This window comes from Neovison vison, chromosome 13 (assembly GCF_020171115.1).
Source record: "Neovison vison isolate M4711 chromosome 13, ASM_NN_V1, whole genome shotgun sequence".
Classification (NCBI taxonomy): Eukaryota; Metazoa; Chordata; class Mammalia; order Carnivora; family Mustelidae; genus Neogale; species Neogale vison.
Window position 1 is genome coordinate 11,608,129 of NC_058103.1, and position 25,705 is coordinate 11,633,833.

Below are 25,705 nucleotides of genomic sequence, written 5' to 3' on the forward strand. Positions count from 1 at the left end.
TTTCACACGTGTTGACAGAAGTTGCTGAAAGTTTATGCCACTCTCCTGGTCTGTTCTTGAAATTCCAATCCTTGTCTGCCTCAAGAACAGGTGCGGGGTGGTGCAGTGTAACCCCCGATGCCAGGTTGGGGCCCCTGGCAAGGTCGTGTTCCTGTGTAACTTAGGTCTACCCACCCCCCACCCCAGGGTCATGCATGCTCAGCTCCAGGGCCCACAGATCCAGTAGCCGTCACCCACTGGCCTCGATGCCCGTGGCAAGCAGGGTGACTGCTGTTTCTGGGGGCGGAAACTGAGGGGTGGGGTTCCCCTTCGTAAAGACCTGGGAGCAGCAGGTGGCGGCAGAGGGAAGGGCCCCTGTGAGAGCAAGCAGGCCGCTCCTGCCTGGGCTGGTGACCACCATCCGGCAAACACCTTCTCTGATCAAGGGTTTCGGGATCAGAGACGAGGGGAGGGGCCGTCGGTGGGGAAGAGTGTCAGGTAGGTGCACTGATGGTTTTGGGTCCTGGGACGCTCTCCATAGAGTTCATTGTCCCTCAGGCCTGGCAGTTTCTGCATCAGGGAAGGAGCCACTGACATGCACCTGGCCTTGGCAGCCTTTTTCCCGGAGGCTTGCTGGTGCTGCCCCTGGGTCAGGGCCGCTGGGAGTGGTCTGCTGTGGTGTGCGTGTGTATCACTTGGAGCCCGCCCGGCCAGAATCCCAAGGGCAGTTACAACTCTCATTGCCAAGCATCTGGGTGGTGCCAGGGGGGTGGGCGTGGTGGGGGGGTCTCAGTGGCCGGGGCTGCTGGAGGCTCTCCTGATGTCAGGGGCTCCAGGAGCAACTGCCAGGGCCGAATTTTGGCTGAGGCCCTGGGTAGGTCCAGAGGGTCACGTGCAAGGTCTCTGCCCTGGGCAACCTGGAGCCGAGGTCTGGGGTTAAGTTCTGCTTACAGGTGCTTTGATTCTAAAATGAAGTGACTCCACAGACATCAGGCCCCAACCAAGGGCTGGCTCTTGGTATCTAACCTCTTCCCAAGGGCCACGTGGAGTCTCCGGTGTGGCGTCCTTAACATTCACGGAGGGGCCTGGTGGGCGTGCCAGGCCGGAGCCGCTCTGCGTAACATGGAGGTGGACACAGCTGGAACCCTGGGGAGTCCCACGGTGCAGCCTCTCAGTGGGCCTTCGTCAATGCTGGAGAGAACAGCTGTGAAAACGAGTTCCTCCCTACCCAGAAGCCTTCCTGTGGGCCTCTGGAAGGTGGAAGGCCCATAGCCAGAAACGAGCTTTCCAGCCAGCGAGGATACCCAGCAGTTGCCTGCCGTGTGGCCACTCTGAGACCAAAGGAGACCGTGTCCTCATCCTATTCTGGAAGTTTGTCGGCTCGGGCACTCACACTGGCCATCGGCCATGCAGCAGACCAGTGGCTTCACTCGCGTCCCTGGGGTCTGCATCGGCTTTTCCTCTGTGCTGTAGAAAGTGATCATTCACCCAGCGGGGTCCCCGACAGCCCCTCGCCCTCCATAGGCCTGTCCTGGAGCTGCAGAGACCTGGAGCTGCGCACTGGCTGTCCTGAAGGCCGCGGGCGCTGATCCGTGACGAAGTTTCGGGGCGGCTCCCTCCCTCAGCCAGCCTGGCTGGGCCCTGCCCTGCCCTGCCCTGCTCTGCCCCGCCCCGCCCTTCCCTGCCCGAGCCCGAGCCCCAGCCTGACGTGATGTGGCTGAGACTCCAGACCCGTGATGCTCTTGCAGGTCCTGCCTTCCACGAGGAAGGGCCTGTGCCTCTGCCTCTTGTCGCTGCGCAGCGTGGCCAGTGTGATCTCGGAGCGACACCCCCAGCCTCCCACACAGACCGTTCGCAGGTGGTCAGACCTGGGCACTCCTACTTCTGGTTCTGACCACCAGCCTCGCCCAGCCCACCTGGAGCCTTTCCAGAAACGGTTGCATTTCTCCTTTACTTCCAGACGGATCCATGACCGTTGGCTTGGAGGGCTGTCCCTTCCCCACAGCCTGGCTGACCTCTTCCTCCAGGGCTGTCTGTGGGGTCATCTGTTTTCTCTCAAAAGTCTTCTCCCATAGTGGCTTCACCCCAAATCTGGCGGTTCCAGTTGTAGGGACACCTGTGCTCTGCCGTCAGCACTAATGCTCCGATCCTGTTCCCACAAGCAACAAGCGACATTGACTGGAACCCCAAGCTGCCTTGTGCTTGATGGTGTACACACATACACTGTTTCTGTGCATAGATGGACTGTACATAAGATTGCTGCTTCTGGAAAAGCCAGGAAAGGTCCTCCCGCTCTTTTGATGGGGCTCTGTGTTCTGTGTGAATTTTTTTTTTTTTTTAATTTGTCAGAGAGAGAGAGACAGCAAGAGTAGGGGGAGAGGCAGGCAGAGGGAGAGGGAGAAGCGGGCTCCCCACTGAGCAGAGAGCCTGATGCCAGACTTGATCTCAGGACCCTGGGGTCATGACCTGAGCCAAAGGCAGACACTCAACCGACTGAGCCCCCCGGGCGCCCCTGTGTCCACGTGATGACCACACAGGTGGCCAACTTTGGGATGGGTTATTTCAGGGACAAGGCGACCCCGTGTTCTCTTTAATGGGTTGTGGTAGCAGATGTTTTGGTATCTGACTGCCTCGTGGAATACAGTGTGGTGTTGCGTGTGTTACTTCTCGCACTGTTGGGGGTGGAGTGCACCCTTGACACGTGTGAAAAATAAACAGCTTAGAGCTCCAGCCTCAGAGGGTGTCCATCTCTGCCTTGGGGCGGTCGGTGGCAGCAGTGGGCAGCCCCTCACCGGCCTCACAGGCGAGGCCTAGACCTGCCAGGACCCTTTGTTCGAAGACCTTGTTTCATCATCATCGTGGTTTTATGGTCCAGGCTGCCTGGGCCCTTGGAATCCTCACCACATCTGAAGAGGAAATTATAGGTATTCTCCCCATTTTATAGCCAAAGAAACGGATGTCCAGAGGTACAAAGTCACTTGCCCAGAGTCCCGTGGCTAAAAAGTAGCCCAGAAAGGAGTTGCTCCAGCAGAAGTAAACCTGCACTTGTCCCTTTGCCCAAATCCACCCCCCACCCCCGAGTCAAGGGGGGAAACATCCACAGAAACCAGAAAGCCCAGAGCAGATTTATTTTTCCTTAGATAAATTTTGTACAGAATATATTACAGTTAGGAGGTCTCAGCTTTCACCAAAAGGTCAGAAGTTATTGCAGTTGTGCCCAATGGCTCTGACGGTGGAAAGGAAACTTCTAGAAAGCTGCCTGTGTCCAGAGAGAAAAGATCACCATTTAAAGTCGTGGCGGGGGTGTCGGGGGTGGGGAGGGGGTCTGCCCTGCAGAGGGCGCACGGGGGCGGGAGTCAAGAGCTGGAAGAAAGGACTGAGGGGGGCAACGGGGTAGCCTGGGCTTGGGCAGGCTGGGAGCAGCCTCTCTACCAGAAGCAGCACCCGGGCCGTCTGGCCAGGACCTGCAAAGGGGACAACAGAGCCGGGACCACTGGCTGCCTCGGGGCCCTGGCTGGGCCGGGGGTGGCGGGTGGGGCGTCAGCCCCGCCGCAGCGCCTGCAGCTGGTGGACCACCTTCTCCAGCTCCGCCTTGATGGCTGCCAGGCTCTCCAGCTCCTGGTCCTAGGAGAGAACACCACGGCTCCGGGAAGGACTGGGCCAGCTCGTGGGCGGCGCAGTCTGCCAGATGGGTTGTGCCGCTGGCCAGCTGTGTGACCTCAGACAGGAAGCTTTGCCTCTCTGAGCCTTAGGGCCTTCATTCATACCATGGGGACGGGGGATGCTGTCCTGCTGGGAATACTGAGGGTTACTGTGCACAAGAAATGGAGAGGGAGGGAACAGGGGCCCTGACCCCATACCCCTGGTGGCTTCAGATCCAGACCAGCCTCTTCCTGAATGGCTCTGGGCAGACGTGGAAAACGAGGCCTCCTTGCCCTCCAGTGCTCCTCCCAGGCCTCTCACCCCAAGGCCCAGACTGACAGTGACCCCAAGGGCAAGGCCAGGCTTCCCTGAGGGAAGGACCGTGGGCCTTTGGCACAGGCTCGAGGGGATGAGAGCTGTCCTCCTCTACCTGCTGAGGGTGGGCGTGGATCTTTGGTCCCCATCATGGAGGCCCCCAGCTCTGGCTGCCAGGGGGGGTTCAGGGCAGAGGACCCTTCTGGGAGCCCTGCTCTGTGCCTCAGCCTCAGGAAGATTCCAGGACCCCCTGAGCCCGGACTGATGCCCACATGCCCATACCCCGGGACTCCGAGCAGGAGTCTAGGAAGGCCATGCCCCCACACCCAGTCTTGACCTGCTGGGTGTCAGGCTGTTGAACAGCTGTGAAAACGAGTTCCTCCCTACCCAGAAGCCTTCCTGTGGGCCGCTTGGAACAGATGGACAGTGGTTGTCATGGAAATAGGGACCCTGGAGACTTCTGTCTTGGAGTAGCCCCGGGGGCATGAATTTGGTGATGCTGGAGCATTTGTAGGAAGACCCTTGGGCGGTATGGAGGGGACCCTGCCCTTGGCCTGTCCACATGGCCCTGGGGTCCCCATTTCCCCGCCCTGAGTCCAAGCTCCTCTGCCTGTGGAGCAGGCTGGCTAGCAGGCACGTCACGGCACCCTGCTCACGGCACCCTGCTCTCTCCAGCTTCTGTGGGTGAGGAAGGGGGTGGTCAGAGGTGCCCTCGCTTGTCCTGGTCCAGAGCTAGGGGTGGAGGGCAGTCTCCCGGGGACATTGACAGATGACCTCTCCTAGCTCCAGCTGCCCGGGAATGTTCTTCCTCTCAGGCTGCAAAGAACCTGGTCCCCACAGAGAGAGAGGGTTGGCGCCCGGGGGAGGGACTGCACCCTAATCTGGAGGGGCAGCAAGCAGTGGGGCCGCGGAGAGGTCCCAGCCCCCATGGGGCCCTGATTCCTACCTGGGCACTGAGCCTGGACCACAGACCCCTCAGGCCTCCTCCAGCTCCGAGATGGCATTGCCAGTCTGCCACAGACCCCAGCCCGCACCTCCTCACCTCCGGGGGGGCTATGTCCCAGCACCCCAGTGAGCTAACCAAGGATCCCTGGACAGGGCCAGGTTTTTAAAGCACGTGTGTGTTCTGACCATAATAATGAAGTAAGTAGAAAGGACTCCTTACCCCCATTTTTCAAATGGGGAACCACAGAGGCTCAGGGAAGGGCAGCAACCCACCCAAGGTCACACAGTTAGGAAGAGGCAGAACCTGGGCCTTCTGGAGCATCTGTGCCCCCTCCCCCACTCACCACCAGGTGCTGAGGTCCCACTGGCCCTGGTGCTGCCCCAGGGGACAGAGGCAGGGTCTGAACCTAGGAAGGGGGTGTGCCTGGGCTGCCTGGAGGCCAGGAGAGGATGTTGCTGGATCAGCCCACCCTCAGGAGCTTCCCAGGATGCCACCTGTTCTTCCACGACCCCTCCTCCCAGGCCCCCCCGGCTCTCTTGGGGCCAGTGGGCTCCCCCCACCCCCACCCCAGACCAGACCCTGCCAGGTCCTGGCCTTTCCAAGCTTCCTGTGTCGACAGCTCCACTCTCAAACCCGCAGAGCCCCTCTGTCACCTCCAGGGCTGAGACCTCCTCAGTGCCCCAGGGATGGGCTTCCCCACCCTCTCCTGCCTGCGGCACTCGCCCCCGCCCCAGCACCGCCCCAGTGCTGCCCCAGCTCTGCCCGGCTCCCGCAAGCCCCCATCCCCCTCACCCCCGCCACCTACGTGCCTTTCTTCTCAGACCCATGGGGACTGATTGTGTCCCCTCCATGGGGCAGGGGGCTGCATGTCTAGCTGGGCCCACACTCTGGAGGCCTGGCCTGGGGCCGGCACCCGCCCCATACCAACCTCTGGTCTGCGGTTGGCGCTGCCTTCCTCCTCCTTCTTCTCCTCCGGGTAGCTGCGCACCTGGAGGGGCAGGCCTGCCTCCATGCTGTCCTCCTGGGAGGACGGCCTCCAGCCTCGACGCAGCTGCAGCTCAGGGCCCCCGAAGTTGTAGGCCCGGGCCCGGAAGGAGAGCTTCATGGAGCTGTCAGGGTCATCCTCCTCGTCCTCCCCCTCCAGCCGCTTCTTGGCCGTCAGCTCCTTGGCCAGCTGGTCCATCTTGCTCCATTCCTTGGCGTCCTCCCACTTCTTGGAGAGCTGCTCCTCCTCCTGTTCCCGCTCCAGCTCCCGGTTCTTCCCGCCCGGGAAGGGGCCTTGAGGTGCCTCTGCCATCTCCTCCTCCTGCCGGGAGTGCTCCCGTTCCCCCTTCGCCTGGGGGCGCTGAGCCTCCTCAGCCCCAGACTTCCTGGCTCCATCGATGGCCAGAGCCTCGGACCAACCTGGAGCAGCTGGTGGACAAGAGCAGGAGATTGAAGGAGGGACCACCACTTCCCCTGGTCCCCGCCACTCCCTGCGGCCTCTCTGGCCATTGCTGTGACCGCAGACTGCACTCAGGGTCTGTGATTCCACTTGGAGGAAAAACCATCTTGATAAAGCACTTTGCAAGACCCTCTCAAAGCTCTGAGGAGTGGGCTGGCAGGAGGCTGCCTCTTCTGTGCGCCCTCTCCCCCGGGAAGCCCTGATCCGGGGCCACCCAGCTGGGGAGGGAGGAAAGGCCCTGAGAAGGCCCTCATGAGTTGCCAGGAGCTCACATAAACCCTGGGTGAAGCTGACACTGTCCCTAGACCAGCCTGTTTTCACCTGTCATGCTGTCCCTCTGTTCCCGAAGCTCACCCACCCACCCAGCCTGCAGAGCCCCTCTGGTCTCCTGGCTCGGAGGGGAGGGGCTTTGTGGAACAGTGGGAGATGCAGGGTTTTGGAGTCAGACAAACTTGGGTTGGAATCTCAGCTTCTACTGCAAATTAGCTGTGTGACCTTGGGAAGATTACTTAACCTCTCTGAGCCTCACTTTTCCATCTGGGAAATGGAGATACTACCTACCTTTCCGGGTTGTTGTGAAGGTGGAATGCAATCGTAGATGCGGTCCTTCTTCCCACCCTCCCCCTCTCCCTGACACACTTGTTCGGTCTCAGACATCATACATACTCTCGCCCCTCTGGATCTCCTTGTACCCGAGGCTTGGGTGGGGGTTAAATTCCTCAGTGGGGCCTTCTTCTTCAGGGACAGCCTTCTCTCCAGCCTCTGCGCCCTCCTCCTCTTCCTCTTCTCGCTTGGTCTGCTGCCCTTGCTCTGCATCCATGCCCTTCTCTCCGTCCACCAGGCCCTGGGTGTGGCTCTTGCTGTCTTCCTCAGCCTGTGGGCCTGGGTGTTTCTGGCTGGGAACTTTGTCTCGGGGGTCCGTGTTGGCGGCCTCCTGCTCCCCCAGGGCCTGACTGTCCTCCTCGAACTTGGACCCCTGGCCGGGCTCTGGGGAGGCCTGGGGCCTGGCTCTATCTGTGTCTCCACCATTCTCTGTCTCTTTAGGATCTTCTCTTTTCTCCGTAGCATCCTTGGAGGACGCTCCTCCCATTGCCTCTGCAGAAACAACAGTCAGGCCCTGAGGACCAGGCTGCACACGCGGGCTCCTGAGAGCCCAATTTCACAACCTAGTCCTTGTATCTTCTGGTTTCCGCCAAGTGCGGCCCAAGACACTCATGCCAGATTAGCATTGCCCGCTCGGTGTCTGGGTTTGATCTGAGCACAATTGGGAGATGTTTCTTTCTTTGGAATTCTACTTCTTAAAGTAGGAAGTGATTAAAAGAAAACAAAACAACTACCACCTTGAAAATAACCCCAGAATTGAAAATTAGGACATCAGCTTAATTGCTGTATGACCTTGGGCAAATATCGTAACCTCTCTGTGTACAAGGCACCATTACTGCAACTTCGTTCTCCCTTCCACGCAAGGCTGGAGTGTCCTGTGGAAGCGCCCCATTCCTATTTGTACAGTTTCATTAAAAGACATTTTTCTGGTGGCTGCCTTTTCACCAGTAAAAATCCCTCCCAGCTCTAGAACAATTACTGTTGGACCAAGCGCTACCAAGTGATTTCACCGTTTGTCTGGGACCCCCGTGATGGTGTTCCCATCCCTTCTACAGAAACTCTCCCCCCGACTCTCAGACAAGTCACATGACTTCTCCACGCTCACACCCCATAAGCAGCAGGGCCGTGGATCCAAGTCTCCAAATGTCAAGTACAGGGTGCTCTTTGCGCCGACACACAGCTGCCTCCCCCACGAAAGCTTCCGGGTGGCCCGGATAGTAGAGGTCCACTGAGATCCCTGGTCCTAGAACCTGGCCGATCTACCCACCTCCCATGTGCTCCCAGCAGGCCCCGAGGAGGCCACTGATGACTGTTTCCAGGCAGGAGGATGAGTACTGGGGCATCCTCTTGATCTAGCCCGTGATCTCTTTGACCTTTAGAAGCTCTCTGGCTCCAAGAAAGATGACCCAGTTTCATTCAGTGTTTGAGACCCATTCTGGGGTCCTCCTACAACAGGACTCTCCCTCGGCATGACCAAGTCCTGGGTGGACAGGTGCTGCGTGGTGGTGGGGGGTGCGGGGGAGTGGGTTCTGCTGCAATGGACTCTTGGAAAATCCAGCATCGAGCCTGCCCTCCTGCCAGGCCAGAGACTTCCTGCTCTGAGTGTGAGCCCCTATGGCAGGCAGGCGGGACTGACCTGAAACTCTGGAGTGAAGTAGACCCAGATTCCCATCTCTAGTTACACTGCTTACCTTGGACAAGGTACTGAAACCTCTCTGGGCCTCAGTTTCCCCATTTGTACAGGGAAGATCAAAATGATAGCTAGGTACTCTATAGTGCCTAAGGAGGGGGTCCTTGACCCCTAGCAATCTTTGATCTTGTAACTACTGTTCTTATCTCCCACCCTTTTCCCTCTCCAGCCTCCTGCTAGACTGGCTGGCTCTGACCTTTCAGCTCGGCCCGGTCATTCTGTTTCTCCAGAGCCTCTGAGAGTCCATCCTCGAAACTGCTGTGTTTCTTCTGATGTGCCCTCTCCTTGGCACCTGGAGGAGGGAAAAGAGAGAAAGAAAAGGAGAAAAAAAGTTCCATTTAGCCACGCCCAGCCTTGGCATTTTTGTGAGTGTGAAGTCTTCCATTTCCTTATCTGTAAAGGGCAGGTCAGTTGCAAGCCTGCCTAACAGGACACTGAGGGGGCAAGAGCTCCAGGTGGGGGTAGGGGGTGCTGGCTGCCCCTGCCCACTCCCAGCTTCCCAGCTGGGACCCATCAGGCTGCCACAGCACCTCTCCACACTCACATTTCTCCCCTGGGGAATGAGAACAAGCATTGTCGGCTACCTTGGACAGCCATAAAGACTCAGACGGCCCAGAGGGTCCCAGGGATGGGAAGAAAGAGTGGGGGGTCCCTCTGCTCCTGGTAGTTAGGGGGACCCTGCAGCAGGAGATCGCAGTGACTGCTAGTCCCCTCATGGGCAATCTTGAACCAGGCGATCGCTGCTCCCCTGTACCCCGTAAATCCAGGTCCTTGGGAGAAGGCCAAGCAGGTGCCTGAGCTCCAGCCCCGGGCTGCCACCTGCTGATATCCACACATCCCTCTCCCTGTGTTGGCCCCGGGCTGCTGCTGCTACTTCCTCTGACTATCCCCATCTGTGCCCAATTCCAGATGATGGGGTCTCTCAGCCGGGCCAACTCTGCAGACGCTGCTGCGATTTCCCTACGCTGGGAATTGCAGGGATGGGAGCAGAGGCACCTGTCACAGTGGCTGCAGGCCAGGGAGTCTGCCCAGATTTGACCCCGGGCAGACCTCTGCCTAGTCACTCCTCGCTCTGTGATCTGGGGTAAGTGGAGCTTTCCGAGCAGCAGGTGCTCACCTACAGGACGGGACTGCCACTTGGGAAGCCCTAAGACAGAGGTACTCGGAAGTCGCTTTGAGAGTGTAGAAGAGGGAGTGGACGGGTGGCTGGGTAGGTGGATGGACAGGCAGACACCTAGCTACATCCTGTACTCTTAACCGAAAACAGTAATAGGGACACGTCTTGAAAATGGCTCATATTGGATACACACACATCTGTGTGTACATAGACATTTCAGGACACCTCCTCCTAGAACAGTCTCTGTTGACACTATCTTTAATTATTTAAATGTAATACGTTAGTCATTCAATATTTAATTTTGAAATTATCATATTGCAATAAAATATTTAATGTTTAGCTAAAAACAAATCCCACCAGGGTCAATGGAGATGAAGTGAGAAGCAAGGAAGAGCCATGGCTCTAGCCAGGACCTGCTCCATGCCGGGCCCTCACCCAGACGCCTGGCACCCATTCTCACAGGTGGCCTGTTCTGTCACAAGGGTCTCAGAGGGGGGCTTCCCAGAGCTGGAGCAGCTTTCATGCCTCCCACCTCACCCGAGACCAAAGCCCAGCCCTGAGGATGGAACCTTACTTCCTTTGGAAACTGATGTGAAATTCCCGACGAGGGCCCATGCTGGGGTAGAGGTACAGGGCCAGGGGCCTGCCCCTGATAAGCAGCCGCTCCCCACAGAGTATCAGCGTGGGGCAGAGGCAGGGCCAGAACCCATTTTTTTCCCAACTTGCCAGGGAGTCTGTGTCTCCCGTGAACCCACGAAGGAATCTGTGGGTGGGCATCTGACATCAGTCTAACTCTCTAGGTTCTGCTTAAATACCCTCAGTGACAGGGAGCTCACTACCTCACAAAGTCACTCCAGTCCCAAGAGTGTCAGTGGATTTTCTTAATCTTTTAGAGAAAGACATAATTTACTCTAAAACATGCTGAAAGTCTGGTCTGAGTTTGGGGGGCAAGCAACACCTTGCTGTCCCCATCTACCCTTTGAGCAGAAGCTCGCTAGGGGAAAGAGGTCCCTCCTCTCTCCTGGAAACCAATTTGCTCTTCAGTTAAAGGGGTCCTCTCTGCAACCTAGTCTTAAGAGTGTCCCCCACTGAAATGACCGATCCCCAGAGATGGCGGGGTATTAGGTGAGCTGCATCTGGTCTTGGCATGTCCTTAACTTACCGTGTGACCTTGGACAAGTCACACAGCCTCTCTGGGCCTTAATCTCTTTAACTGTATCCATGCCAGATTGGAGAGGAGGAGCCCACCTTTCTGTAATTGCAGGGCAATAACCGAATCAGAGAGAACTAGGACCTCGCTCAAACTTCCACCCTGGTTTTCTCTCAATTACTGGAATTTACCCAGATTCCTAAGCCCGGAGTGGAAAATACCTTGGAGAGCAAGGTCTTGGAGCTCTTTCAGCAAATTCTGATGTCGCAGGATTGAGAGGATCCGCTCATCTGCAATGAAGGAGAGTCGTTATGGGTGGTTTCCAGAGGAGAGCAGAGAAAGAGATTACCATCAACATTTTCAGCTGAGCACAAGGAATTTATTTTGGAGACTCCAAACCTGGGTGGTGGCCGCAAGATCGGGTCTTGAGATAGCACTGGAGGTGGCCTCTTTCCCAAGCAGCCAGCACATCCTTCAGCCTCAGAAAGGTCAGCTGCTGGCCCGGCCCCCAGACATCACCCGGGAGACACCAGCCCCACAGGGGAGGTAGGGGTGTCCTGCCCCATGTGTTTCCATCTCTGTGTCTGCTCGAGGGTTTACTCCACGTGGACTACCCTTTCTTGATTTTTCTACTGATTTCTAACTTTCTCTGAAAGTCCAACCCCAGTGTGAATGGTGGAGCCCTCCAACAGCTGGGTAAAACTTGACCGCTCAGCTGGAAACACTTTGGACTTGCCCTGCCCACCTACGACAGTCCTTTACTCATCACAAACCTACAGATTGTCTGCCGGGTGCCAGTGGCTGTTCAGGGCTCTGGGGAAATAGCAACACAACATCTCTGTCCACAGGGTGGACAAAGTGACTTGCTGTTCTGACCCTGGTTTTATTCTGCCTGGAATTCTAGTTAATTGTGCTCCTCTCTGTTCTGTCTGCTCATCTGTAAGCTCCGGGGCACAGGGCTGTGACCCTCTCATCTCTCTAGACCTCTCCCTCACTAGCACAGGCCAGGTCAGGCACTTGATCAGTGACTGCTGAATTAAACCACTGGGTTCTGCCCAAAGTCACACACCCGTATCCTCACTCCCCAGCCACACAGGCCCAGCCCCTCCCATCCCCAGGCCTTTGCCCGTACCTCCTCGGAGTGTCTCGAAACACTCCTGGCTGACAGGCATGGGGCTGGGCTTGGAGAGCGTGTCAGAGATGACCTCAACGATGCACTTCATCACCTAGGAAGAGAGTGGGGGCGGGCTGGGACTGGTCTGTGTATGGGGCTCACTGCCCCCACCCCACCCCGAGGCTCAATGTGCCCTGAGGGCAGATTTCTAAATAAGAATATGAGGGCATTTGTTTTTGTCTTCAGGAGTCCATGGATGCCTGTGCCCAAGATAATCTGTGTTTTTAGCCAGACAATAATAGCAATAATAGAAACCCTTTATATGGTGCTTACCATGTGCCAGGCACCTGATCATCTGGCCAGCAGCTGGCCCTCTCCTGTGGGACATGGTGGGTGTGGGTACCCAGTACCCACTAGCAAATGTTTCTCTAGATGGGGAAGCTGCTGCTGGGCATTGAGGTATGTCTTGCGAAAGTACTTTAGTCTTACAAATGGCGACAAAGTCAACTCTCTCCAGGGATTATTTCTGGACTGCCCAGAGACCAGAGAGCTTCCCTGGCTCTACCCTGCCTGGAAACAGGACTGGGATCCCTGTCTCCTTAAACCCATGATGTTGTTACATGCAGTGAGTGACAGCCTCACAGTCTAGCTCTGTGTTCCCCCATGGGATGAATCCTGTGGCTGGACGAGGGTACAGCTGCCAGGCACAGCAGCTACATCTGGGTGCCCGTCCCAGCAGCCAGATCTCTGAAAGTTCTGTAAAGTGGCCAGCAAGGTGCTGTGGCTGGCTAACCAGGCAGCTGATAAATGCTTATTTGAAGGTAGGGCCAGCTGCAGTGCGGTATCCTAGCTGAGTGATCTTGGACACAGGACTTGACCTCTCTGAGCCTCAATTTTCTCATTTGTATGATGAGACTTTCCCAGGGTGATCAGAAACAGAAGGGAAAACACTCTACAAGGCGTGATGAGCCACACACACCAAGGGAAGGATTCGTAACGTTGAACCTGCTTCAGCTGCCGAGAGCCGGGCAGGAAAGCAGGAAGTGTCAGACATGCATCAGGCGGTGCTGGTGGGGAGTGAGGGGGTGGCAGGCTGGGTCTTTGGGATGCCAAAGCAACCCATCCAAAAATTCAGGATGGCAAACCCTCAAACAGTCTCTCGAGTAGTCACAGCATCGTAGGATGGAATAGTTAGGTCTTCACCAGTGGATACGGTGCTCCTGACCCCAGGCTGCTGGGTAGTGTATGGGGACCAAAGTGTCTCCCGTAGAGGATCTGGTAGGAAGGACCTTGCAGCCTCACGCAACCAGGGACCTTACACTGGGAATGTCAGATAACCACCAGGCCACGAGGACAGACTTAGGGAGAGAGGAATTGGGTATGGTTCCCAAGAATAATAAGGAGCTCTGAAGGGAAACTCCAGGTGCCCATTAACCAAGGGCCTACTTTTCGCCAGGTGCCTCCCATCTAGGATTCCATCGCTCACAACTTCCCTCAAGGGAAATACTATAGATAGGAAAAGTGTAATCCTCTTCAGAGAAGTTAAGGAATTTTACCAAGACCACACAGTATAAGAGTGGAAGAGGCATATACAGGCCTGTCTGCAAGTAAAACACAGGAAATATAATTGAGCAAACAGAGATTGGAATTGCTTTGATGTTCTGGGTTGAACCATAGCCTCTCCAGAATGGAAGAAAACAGCTCCTGAGAAGTGAAGGGTAGAAATTTCTCTGGGTCACAGGTGGGGTGTCTGTGAGCACCAGAGACTGCAAAAACAGCCCCAGCCCAGACATGAATGAATTTCAATTGTGCCCCACAACAGAGAGTGTCTCGCAGGCTGCAGAGCCCCCCAGCTAGTATCTCCTAAGGCCCTTTCCTGGGTGACATCCCCCAGCAGCCCCAAACGGCCAGGACCCTGAGTGTAGAAGCCATGATCAAGAGTGTTTCCATTGGGGCGCTTTGGGAGATCCAGGGCTGGAGTGCCTATACGGTGGGGGTGGGGGTTGCTAGCAGAGTCTTGGGAGGAGGGGAAGATCAAAAAGGGAGGCCAGAAGCAGAGACCTGAAGACCATCCCTGCAGGTCTGGGGACAGCCACAACCCAGAACCACAGGAAGCACCCCCCAGCAGCTCGGGCTGGGCATTGCCAGATTTGGAGGGTTCAAAGCTATAGGCCTGGCACCTTGGCCCTGTAGCTAAGGCACAGGCCCTATCAGCAGTGTACCCAGCTCAGAAGAAGCTGGGTAAGTCCCCACAGCAGGACAGCAGGGGAATCTAGCAGTCTTTGATATCTTCTTTTGCAAGCTGTCCCCAGGCTTAGCAGCCGCAGTGCTGGCTCTTGGATTTATGCCAAACTCCTTCCTGCAGCTAGCTGCCCAAAACCTGAGTGTGAGGTGTCCACTGGAGCCTCCTACCCACCATCACAGGGCATTCCCATACCCCTTCTTACCTCGGTGTCCCCTTTATTCATAGGGCTGTTCACAGGAAAGGCAATGACTGGGGGGAAAAAAAGAGAGAGCTGGGGTGACTCTTCTTCTCTGAGGGGAGAGCCCAGTCCTTTCTAACTGGGTTTATAGGGGGCCCATTCACCCCAGTGCTCCCCCTCAAAACTGCCCCTACCCAATGAGATGCTAGGGTTGATTTTGTTTCCCTTCCCTGGCTGCTGCCCCCATGGGGATGGTCCCCAGAGGCTGCACTGAGCTCCCTAACGCTTCCCTTTGGGGAAAGCTCCCGCTCTGGGGCCCAGGGGTGGAGTGGGGATGGGGGGAGCTGAAGGCTAGTGCTATGAAAACAAGGCCAGCAACTGAGTGGGATTGGGGTGGAGAAGGAAGTGGAGAGAGGAGGAGAGACCCCAGAGGTGTGGGGAAAGAGACGAGGAGAGGGAGGATTGTGAGAGATGATAGGGAGACAGAAGCCAAGGGCAGAAAAAGGGGGGGAGCAGGAGCAAGGAAGAGAAAGAGGCCAGAGTGGGAGCCGGCCACAGCTCTCCCAGCTCCCCTAATGACCTTGGCCAGCCATGGCACGGAGCCAGAACTGGCCCAGATGCAGTCGAGACGTCGAGCCCAGATACGGGGTCGGGGCGCCAGGGGGTCTTGTCCTGTAGGGTCAGGAGTCAGGCCCAGAGCGTCTGGTCTGCGGGTTTGGCGCGGAGGCCACTATGTCCGGGCAGCTGGGAGGCGGGGGCGCTGTCCGCGGTGCTGAATACTCGCCGTGCCGGAGGGGAGGGACGAGGGGCGCGCATTGCGCGCTGTGCCTGGACCTAAGAGCAGGCAGGGGCGCCGAGGACCCTCTCCCACGAGACCCCGCGCTCGCTCACCTTGCCCGGCGCAGAACAGAAGCGCCAGGACAGCAGCGGAGCGCATGGCGAAGCCGAGGCGCCGAGGAGCTGGAGGTCTGGGGCTGGGCACGACAGGAACCCTGGCGAGGGCTGGCTGGACGGGCGACCTGGGAGCGGGTTGTGGCGGCGCTGGCGCGGATTGGGGGCGGAGGGCTCAGCTTCCCAGTCTGTGTCTGTCTGTCGGTCGGTCGGTCCACCCACCAGCCTCTCTCCACTGGGCTCTGGGGCTGCAGGAATTTATATACCCCCGACCCCGGAAATGACGTCATCGGGACCGCCCCTAACCCCTTTCCCCACCCCTCTGGGGGTCCGGCCGCAGTTCGCTCCGCCCTCAGCCTCAGGCCTCTCGCTTCTGGTGTCAGCCGCTCACCTGCCTTGGGTCTGCTGCGAGGCGGTTGTCTGGCTTCCAGGAGGTGGCAAGGGGCCTTGGCTAACTCTGCGCTCTTCGAAGTTTCCCCGAGTTGCTGTGTCCGTGGGCAGATATTCCCAGTCTCTGGGCCGTGTGTTCCTCCAATGTCCCTACAAGCTCTAGAGCACCTACCATGCTCCTGAGTTCTCTCTGTGGGGACACCCCTGCCCTGATAGAGTCTGGAGGCTGGCTCACAACTCAGGGCTCCCTCAGTTATCTCAGGAGTCCTAGAGAGAGGCTTCTCTCTCTCTGACAACCCAGTTTTGTGCTTTCACAATTTGTCATAGTGTATATATGTATTAATTTGAAAATGTTTGGTCACCATTGCTTCCACAGCGCTGAGGGGCAGCTGGCACAGAGTTAATGCATTTAATAGATAATTGTTGAACCTACCGATGGAAAGAAAGGTCAAGCCAGGGATGAATGAGTGAATCCTGGGCTTTTGGCTGTTGTTGGACAGCTCTCGTGCGGGGTGGTGGGGCAGGAACAGGGGACAGCTCTTGGTATCAAACCAAAATAAGAGTTGTAACGTGGACTCGTTAGCCCTAGGATGACCTTCTTGCTGCTGGTAACCGACTGTGTCTCACGTCTCTTTGAGTGTTCTCAACATCTGGGTGTTTCGTGTGTTAGGTTGGTTTCTTGGTTTGTGTCCTTCTGCCCTGGGGCCACATTGCTACTCCCAACCTAGATGACACACTGGAAGCCCTTTGTCACCTGAGCCCAGTGCCATGGTGAACTTGGTAACTGGGCTAGGGTTTGGCATCAGTTGGCATTGTCCAGAGTCTCCTTCTTGTGAGGCTCTCCCCGCATCTGCTGCTGTTATTCCCTACTTCCTGCCCCACCCTGTGCCCACTCCTGGGAAGGAAGACCTGGCAGGAGCCCAAAGGACACTGAAATGATTTTTTTCATGAATCTATTATTTCATTCAACCATTATTTGTTTAGCACCTACTATGTGCTTTGAACACCCTAGAACAGCACTCAGCTATTCTAGGTGCTAAGGATACAGCAGTGAACAAAGAGACAAAGTTCTGATTCTTATGAAGTTTACATTCTAAAGGGTAAAGACAGGCAATGAATAAGTAAAGAGGTGAAATACACAGCTGTCAGGTGGGGACAAGTGCTATGGACAAAAATGAAGCAGGGAAGGGAGGATGGGTGTGTTGGGGGGGAGGAGGCTATGTTTTAAATGGGGTGGGTCTGAAAGGTCTTGACCAAGGAGGTTTGTTTCAGCAAAGATCTGAAGGTGAGGAGGAAGGAGGTTGCATGTGTCCAGGGACAGGGAGCTCCAGGTAGAAGGAATGGCAAGTGCAAATGTCTAGTGGAAGGAATGTGCCTGACATTCCAGGAATAACAAGGAGATAAAGTGAAAGTGACCTGGGAAATACAGCTGAATAGTAACATACAATCCATCTCAAAAACTTGGCAAATGCAGAGAAATGCAGGAAAACACCATACTGACACCTCCCAGAGATAGGCATCAATAACTTTTAAGTACATACAGTATTCTATAGTCTTTATTGAGGCAGCTCCATTCATAAAGCAGAGTTTCCAGTGAAAGACCTCAGCTGAGCCCTGACAGATTACATGCACCAAGCCCTTCTGATGTGGGGTCCCCCTGACTGGGCTGCAGATTCCTCTCCGGAGTCCTATCCTACAGATTTACTCGTGTCCTGAGCATAGCAGCCCACCAAAATTTATTGTGTGCCACAGTTGTTTTGACTAATGTACAGATAGAGTTCCTGGTTTGTTTGGTTTTTTGTTTCTGTTTTATCATGAGATTGAAACAAGTCAAGCTCCACTTTAAACTCTAATTCTCTTGCTTTTTCTGCCCCACCTACAGTTTCTTCCTCTCATGAGATTTTGAACCCCTCAAAATCATCCATGAGGGTTGGAATCCACTTCTTCCAAACTCTTGAGAATGTTGATATTTTGACTGTTCCTGGTGAATCATGAATGCTCTTTTTTTTTTTTAAAGATTTTATTTATTTATTTATTTATTTGACAGAGAGAGGGAGAGACAGAGCACAAGCTGGGGAGTGGGAGACAGAGGAAGAGGGAGAAGCAGCCTCCCTGCTGAGCAAGGAGTTTAACTTAAGTTTAACTTGCTGAGCCACCCAGCCACCCTGATCATGAATGTTCTTAATGGCATCTCAAATGGTAAATCCTTTCTGGAAGGTTTTCAGGTTAATTTGCCCAGATTAATCAGAGGAACCCCGATCTATGGCAACTCTAGCATTTCTGTCATGTATTTCTTAAATAATAAGACTTGAAAAATCAAAATTACTCCTTGGGCACCTGGGTGGCTCAGTGGGTTAAAGCCGCTGCCTTTGGCTCAGGTCATGATCTCAGGGTCCTGGGATCGAGTCCCGCATCGGGCTCTCTGCTCAGCAGGGAGCCTGCTTCCTCCTCTCTCTCTCTCTCTGCCTACTTGTGATCTCTCTCTGTCAAATAAATAAATAAAATCTTTAAAAAAATTACTCCTTGAACCATGGGCTACAGAATGGATGTTATGTTAACAGGCATGAAAACAGCATTCATCTCATTGCACACCTCTATCAGACCTGTGGGTGACCAGATGCATTGTCAATGAGCAGTAATATTTTGAAAACAAAACAAAACTTTTTTTCCTCCTTGAGCAGTATGTCGCAACAATAGGCTCAAAATATTCAGTAACACCTTGTTGTGAAGAGATATGCTGTCTCCTAGGCTTTGCTGTTCCATTTATAAAGCATAGACAGAACAGATTTAGCATGATTTTTAAGGACCCTATGATTTTTGGAATGGCAAGTACGCATTGGCTTCAACTTAAAGTCATCTGTTGCATTAGCCCCTAACAAGAGTCAGCTTGTCTTTTGAAGCCTTGAAGCCAACCATTGACTTCTCTTATCTAGCTGTGAAAGCCCCAGATGGCATCTTCTTCCAATAAAGGCTGTTTCATCTATACTGAAAATCTGTCATTTAGTGTAGCCACTGTCATTAATTATTACAGCTTGATCTTCTGAAGAACTTGCTGCAGCTTCTCAATTAGCACTTGGCTGCCTCACCTTGTACTTTCATGTTTTAGGGATGGCTTCATCCCGTCAACCTCATGAACCAACCTCTGCTAGCTTCAGACTTTTTTTCTGTAGCTTCCTTACCTCTCTGAGACTTCCTAAAATCGAAGGAAGTTAGAGCCTTGCCCTGGATTAGGCTTTGGTTTAGGGGAATGTTGTGGCTGTTTTGATCTTCTGTCCAGGCCACTAAAACTGTATCCATATCAACAATAGACTGATCTTGCTGTCTCATCATTCATGTGTTCACCAAGTAGCACGTTTAATTTTCCTCCAACAACTTTTCCTTTGCATTCCTAACTTGGCTGTTTGGCATAAGGGACCTAGCTTTGGTCTATCTCAGCTTTTGATATGACTTCCTCACTGAGCTTAATCATTTCTCCCTTTTGATTTAAAGTGAGTGACATGCGACTCTTCCTTTCACTTGAACACTTAGAGGCCATTGTAGGGTTAGTAACTGACTATTGCTTAGCAATTAATTTTAATATTGTGCATTTTGAAGAATAGGGAGGCCTGAGGAAAGGGAGAGAGATGGTGGAATGGCTGGCCAGTGGAGTCGTCAGAACACACACAGCATTTATGTATCCAGTTGACTCTTCTGTGGGTGTGGTTTGTGGTGCCCCAAAACAATTACTGTGCTAACACCAAAGGTCACCGATCACCGATAACAAATATAATAGTAATAGGAAAACTTGAACTATTGCAAGAATTACCAAAATGTGGCACTGAGACATGAGGTGAGCAAATGTCAAAAAATTGTGCCAATAGACTTGTTTGACACTGTAGATTTGCCACAAAACTTCATTTTGTAAAAAATGCAGTATCTGCAGAAGTACAATAATGCAGAACACAATAAAACAAGATTGTCTGTATACTGTCTTGGTTTTGTATGTCGGATGAAGCATTGTGCTGTGGGTGGGGGGAGATGTAGCTCAGAGAAGAGGAAGTGAGGGGCAGAATAGAGTCAAGAAGTCTTTGCTTTTTGAAGACACTGTGGATTAGATTGCTCAACCTCCCTCCCAACCCTCTTTCTGGTGGGCAGAAGTAGGAAGGGGAAAAACTACATTTCCCAGACTATCTTGCAGCTAAGGACCTGGAAATGATTCTGTTTCCACCAATCAGAGGAGCTGGAGTTGGAGTCAAGTGTAGAGAGAGAAGGTGCAGAGCAATCATGTTGCCAGTGTGGACATGGCAGAGGTGGGTGGCTCTGGTGACAGCGCCCCTACTTGGCAGGCAGGTCAGTCCCTGATCCCAGCAGGGGCTCAGCTCAGTTCTGAGGTGTGACTTTGCAAGCTCTTTCTGGAAACAGCTGACAAAAGTTGATACAGTATGATCAACTTCTCCAGTCCTCCCAATGACTGCGTAAGCCATTCTAGTGTTCTGTTCACTGCAGCTGAACCCCAACTGAAACAGGGGAATGTCCTGTGAGGGCAGTGAGCAGTTCTGACAACAAACAGCAACACCGGGGTGAGCATGGTCAGGTGACCAGGGTGGGTGTGTTTTCAGACCCTCTTCTCTATGTCAAGGGAGAAGGACTGGTCAATGCCAGGCACATATTTATTTCCAAACCCCAGACAGCACTGTTCCAATTCATTCAAACTGGGATGCTTGGGTGGCATCCGACTCTTGATTTCGGCTCAGGTCATGCTCTAGGGGTCATGAGATCAAGCCCAGGTCAGGCTCCACACTCAGCATGGAGTCTGCTTGGGAGTCTCTCTCCCTATGCCCCTCCCCCACTTGCACCCTCTTCTCTCTCTCTGTGTGTATGTATATATATATGTTAAATCTTTAAAAAACAAAAAACAAAAACCCTATAAATTCATTCAAACTACAGACTTTATAAAGGATACCAGCCTTTAGGGTTTTATCATGGGGGTAAAAATCTCCTGGTTAATGGGGAGTTGTCTGAATAACTGTTTAAACTCCGTGAATGACATTGGTGTGGCCAAGAATCTAGTCCTATTTCTGAGGTTCAGAGATGGCAAGGGACTTACCTCAGGCCACACAGCAAGTTGTAAGAGCCAAAATCCGTTCTCTGATTCTAACCGAATCTTTCCACTGCTGCAGTGAATGCCAAAGGAATGAAGAAATGATGTCAGAGGTATGGGACCGGCCACCAAAATATTACCCAGATTCCAGAGTCTGAGGGCCAACCTGGGGGTAGGGGCAGAGAGGGAAGAGAAGAGAAGGTAGACTTGTATAGTGTGAACTGTGCTCAAGATTTTTAATTTTTTTTTTTTACTTTTTACATGTAAATTCAGCTAGCCAACATTAGTTTCAGATGTAGAGTTCTCTCACATATCACTTGCATAAAACACTTGGTGTTTGTCAACGCTTAAAAAAAAAAATTCACTCTAGCCAAATGCATAGAGACAGAAAACAGAATGGTGGTTTCCAGGAGCAGTGGGGAGGGATGAATGGGGAGTCACTGCTTCATGGGACCAACATTTCTGCTGGAGAAGATGAAAAGCTTCTAGGGATAGATGGTGGTGATCTTTGCACAACAATGTATTTAATGCCTCTGGACTGTACACTTAAAAATGCTTAAAATGGTAAATTTACGTTATGTACATTTTTTTAAAAAAGCACTCTGCCCACTAATGTGTGATTGTGTTGGCTGCAGAAGGCTGTCTCCTAGTCCGAAGGGTGGAGACCAAGGGACAGAACAGTGTCCCAGTCTTGCTATGGGACAGAGGCTATCCACCCAGCTGGCATACATGGGAGCACTCCAGGCATGAAGCCGGGACAGTAGGAGTCCCGCTGGGGGTGCATGCCAGGGAGGCACACCAGAGCCTTCCACAGAGCTGGTCTCCCAGGATGCTAAAGGTGGTTCCCACAGATATGTGGCTCCCCAGATTGCTGCTACCGAGAGAGACCCCAGAGGAGGCTCTGTCTGTGCCCACTGGGAGCTGCAGGCTCAGGGCTGGCCAGAGCCCCTGGCTGCTTCCCAAGCTAGCCACCTCCAACTAGGAGGCCTAGTCTGAGTTCTGCTGATGTCTCAGGGACCTTTCATGGTCCTGGCCCACCTCCCACACCTCTCGCTGCCAGGCTCTGCCCTCAGTGCCCAAAGCCTTTTAACAGAAATCCGGAAGCCTTTTCTGCTCACATTCACCAGAAGCCAAAAGCTCAGGGGCTTGCCCTCTGCCAGCCAGCGTCAGATGTTCATTCAGAAATACCCCCACTTCCTCATCCCTGGGTGGGATCCTGAGGACAGGATCCTGGTATCATTTCCTTGTGGCTCCCTGAGGAATTCAGCTCCGTTCTCATAGTGGTGTCTGGCTTAATCTTGCATTGCACACTTTATTGACTTCATCTTTTCTCCTCTCCCCTCCTCCTTCCATCCTGTCTTCCTTCCCCACCCCCTATCCCCACCCCCACCCCCACTAGGGATTCCTGATAAACCAAGTGTACTCACCTCCTTGACTCAGGGAAACCAAGTCAAGACACGGGCCCCTGCGGGCTCTCTCTGGGGTGTGGGTGGTTTGACAGCATCCAGATCGCGTGCCTTGGTCCTGAGCCGCATGGAGCTCGGTGTCTTCCAAGCCTTGCCCCTTCCTGGGCCTTGATAGATTTCCTTCCATGCCTGGTTCTCGGGCTTGACTGTTCTTTGCATTAATTTGGGGCTTGGCTCTTTAGACCCCTTTCTAGTTGGGAAGTGTCTTGGCAAGTGCTAGGCCATGTCAGGGTCTCTGACCAGGCGAGGCCCAAAGGGGGAGGATGGGCCAAGGCCAAATCCACGGGGTTGGGGAAATCCACTGCAGCAATGGAATGAGGAGGTACAGAGAGCCCCATTGCTGGGGCAATGGACAGTAGAGTCCAAGGAGACATAGGGTGCTCCCTGGAGCTACCACTGACTTGCTCAGTGACCCTGACTAGCCACTTTCCCACTCTGGGCCTCAGGGTCCCCACCCGAAACCTGGCTCTGAGGACACAGGACACAGTTGTGCTCAAAGAGTATAAATGAACTCTGAACCAGAGTAACTGACCCTTTGGCAGGTGTTGACTGTTTTACTCTTCACACACGTGTGACACAGCTGCTATCATTATCCTCATTCATAGATTAGGAGACAGAGGTTCAGAGAGGTTGCCTAAACTGCCTAACACCACACAGCCTATTCAATGGCAGAGTCAGAATCTGACCATATGAAAAGCCATAATGTGGCAGTTTATTGATTTTAGATGAAGAGAGTAAATACTAATATTGGCTGACAAAAGGGTAATTTGAGACTCTGAGATGAACAGTGGCTTGTCCTGAGTCGCACAGGAGGGCTGTGATGGGAGCCAAGCTCTCCTGGTACCCAGCCTTGGGTTCTTGGACAAGGCTGATTTCCTCTGGTGGTCCCCCTGTAGTGGGACTGTGGGGATGGCTACCCGGGGGCTTTCCAGGGGCAGGGGGCTCAGTTACCGCATGCACGCACATCTGGCCTTTCTGGACCCAGCCTCTTTCCCATTAGCTCCACCACACTTGTCAGGGGGAGGCATTGGGAAGGTAAAACATTCCTCCATTCAATTATTATTGAGTATAATACTCCATTATTGAGTGCCTACTATATTCCAAGTTTGTTGTCAGCACTCAGAATATGCTAGGGAAGAAAACAGGCAAGACCTCTGCCTTCTTGGGGCTTGTGCTCTAGGCTCCGGAGCAGCAAACAATAAGCCATAATAAACAAGTACATTATATAGTAGGTTAGGAGGTGCTGATGCGGTGGGAGAAAAGGAGGAGCAGAGCAGGGTAAGGGGCTTAGGAAGAGTAGGGTGGGAGGGAGTGGCCTCAGCGAACAGATGGTTGGGGTAGGCCTCACTGACACAGTAACTTGAGTCAGGATTTGAAGGAGTCGAGGGAGAGAGCCATTGAATATCTGGGAGAAGAACATTCCAGGTGAATGAAGAGCCAGCACAAAGGCCCTGGGGCAGGAGTATACTTGACAGGTTTGAGGCAGATCAAAAGGCCAAGGTTGCTGAAAGAGAGTGAGTCAGCAGAGGGTAGAGGGAATGAGGGAATGAGACAATACTGGGCCAGATGATACAGGGCGTCATGGGCCTTGGTGAAGACTTTAGCCTTGACTTTGAGGAAAACAGGAGTTGCTGAGAGAGGACAGGAGGTGGTGGGATGCTCAGGGGCATTATATGGTTGTGTGCATGAAACCTGGCTAGCTTCCAGCATCCCCAACGCCCCACTCCATCCCAGGGGCCCTGCAGAGATGCTTCGGAGTCAGGCATCGGGGAGAGGGGAAGACAAAGCCATTGCCATCACTTGCCCATGGTGACCAGATGTCCCTGTTGATGAGCTCCAGATCCCTGAGAGGGACCAGTTTGTCCTCTGGCTAGGGCTCAGGCCATCTCTATTTGGGAAGTCCCTGGCAGGGGGCCCTTGGGAACAACTTTCTGTCTGTACCCCAGGGAAAGTGGCAGCTGCTTATCTGATGGTGGGGGAAGGGCGCTGGGGCAATGGACAGTAGAGTCAACACACCCTTGGCCCAGCTTACAAAATCATATTTTCCAAACACACAGCTCCTCCAAGCCTCTTATCGGGCCTCCAGGTGGCAAAGCCCTGTTGCTGGGCAATGTTGTTTTATCTGCAAGGTCTGCACAGAGGCCAGTACGAGGTGATTTCATTAGACCCTCTCCCATCTGTCTCTGCAAACATCCCCAGCAGCCTCCAATTAAGGTATTGCTTTTCTTCTTTGGCAGATGTTTGTTTTAATCTAATAAAGCGGTTTACAGGCCTCAATGTGTGGACGAAGGCGTCAGTGGGCCCTGTCCCGGGAGGTGGTAGGAGAGGTGGGGGAGAGCATGTGGGCATCAAGCCCTGGACGTCGAGGCTAGCTCACTAGGAGCACAAGGCACAGCAGGATGGAAAGAAGGACCAGGCCTGGCCAAACTCAGATGCAAGAGGTCCTCCCTGTGCTCCACCTCCTTCCCGGGGCTATCTTGCCACAAGGATCTCACAGGGGTGCCTCAATCCCGAGCAGGATGTCTTCTAGGGAGATAGCCCAGGGTCAGAATCTGCTGTATCCAAGGGGGCCACCAGCAGGGGGTGGGGCTGCAGGGGCTCCACGGAGAAGGTGCTGGGCAAGAATTACTTAGCAGTGTGCAAGCTCCAAAGCCATGCCGAGAAGACCAGAGCAGTGGACACTAGGCTCTGGGGGGGATAGAAGGGTGAGGGTAAGGCCCAGGGCAGAGAAAAGGACAGGGGCTGATCTGGCCATTTGGCCAAGGCATTGGGGAAGACAGGGAGGTGGAAGGCACCCTGCCCTAAGAACAGGGTCAGAGCAACATAGTGGGGCTTCTAGGATGGGACCAGGTAGCCAGGACCTTGAGGGAGAGAGGAGCCCTTGCCCAGGCAACCTCCCAACCCTCAAAACCTGGCATTTGAGGGCTTCCAGGGAAGAGTCTTCAGGGGACTTCTGGGTGATCCTTGTTCCCAGAGCAACTCGCCAGCTGGGAGAAGCAGCTTAGGCTGGTAAGAGGTTTTCCTCACACTGAGGAAACCTGGCTACTTCCTAGGGCTCTTGTGAGGGTTCACGGAGTTTCTCTGTCGGGCATTTTCACATGGGGCCTGGTCTAAAGTAAATGCCAAGTCAATGTCCACACCCACCCATTATCAAAGAAAATTCAGGATGTGATTTTCCTTCAGGTGATTGTGTCTCTAATGTCCTAGACAGTGGAGCTCCCCACAGCTGTGTGTAGCATCCTACAAAGTTGAACCCTGGAGAGGGGATATTGTGATGTGTGTGGGGGTGCCCTGGAGACCTGAGGGCATGCTGATTCTGCTTGTATGGGGCAGGGGGGCAGGTGGTGAGCTGATCCCCCCCACACCCCAACCTTGTCCTTCCCTAGCCAGTCCAGCTGAGAGTCGGGGGCACAGGCTAAGGTGTCTTTGGGGGGAGCTCTGGCCTAAAGGGATGC

At 54.0% G+C, this 25,705-nt stretch overlaps 1 protein-coding gene across 1 annotated transcript; it reads right to left on the reverse strand.

Annotated features, from left to right (window-relative positions):
* Positions 1–3,092: 3,092 nt before the first annotated feature.
* Positions 3,093–15,520, reverse strand: CHGA (chromogranin A). Its single transcript, XM_044231090.1, has 8 exons — positions 15,315–15,520; positions 14,448–14,494; positions 12,019–12,112; positions 11,108–11,176; positions 8,816–8,911; positions 6,993–7,421; positions 5,811–6,295; positions 3,093–3,603 (listed from the first exon to the last, which is right to left on the reverse strand). Exons 1-8 carry the CDS (start codon positions 15,358–15,360, stop codon positions 3,520–3,522), a joined length of 1,350 nt encoding a protein of 449 aa, XP_044087025.1. The 5' UTR covers positions 15,361–15,520; the 3' UTR covers positions 3,093–3,519.
* Between the last annotated feature and the right edge of the window lie 10,185 nt (positions 15,521–25,705).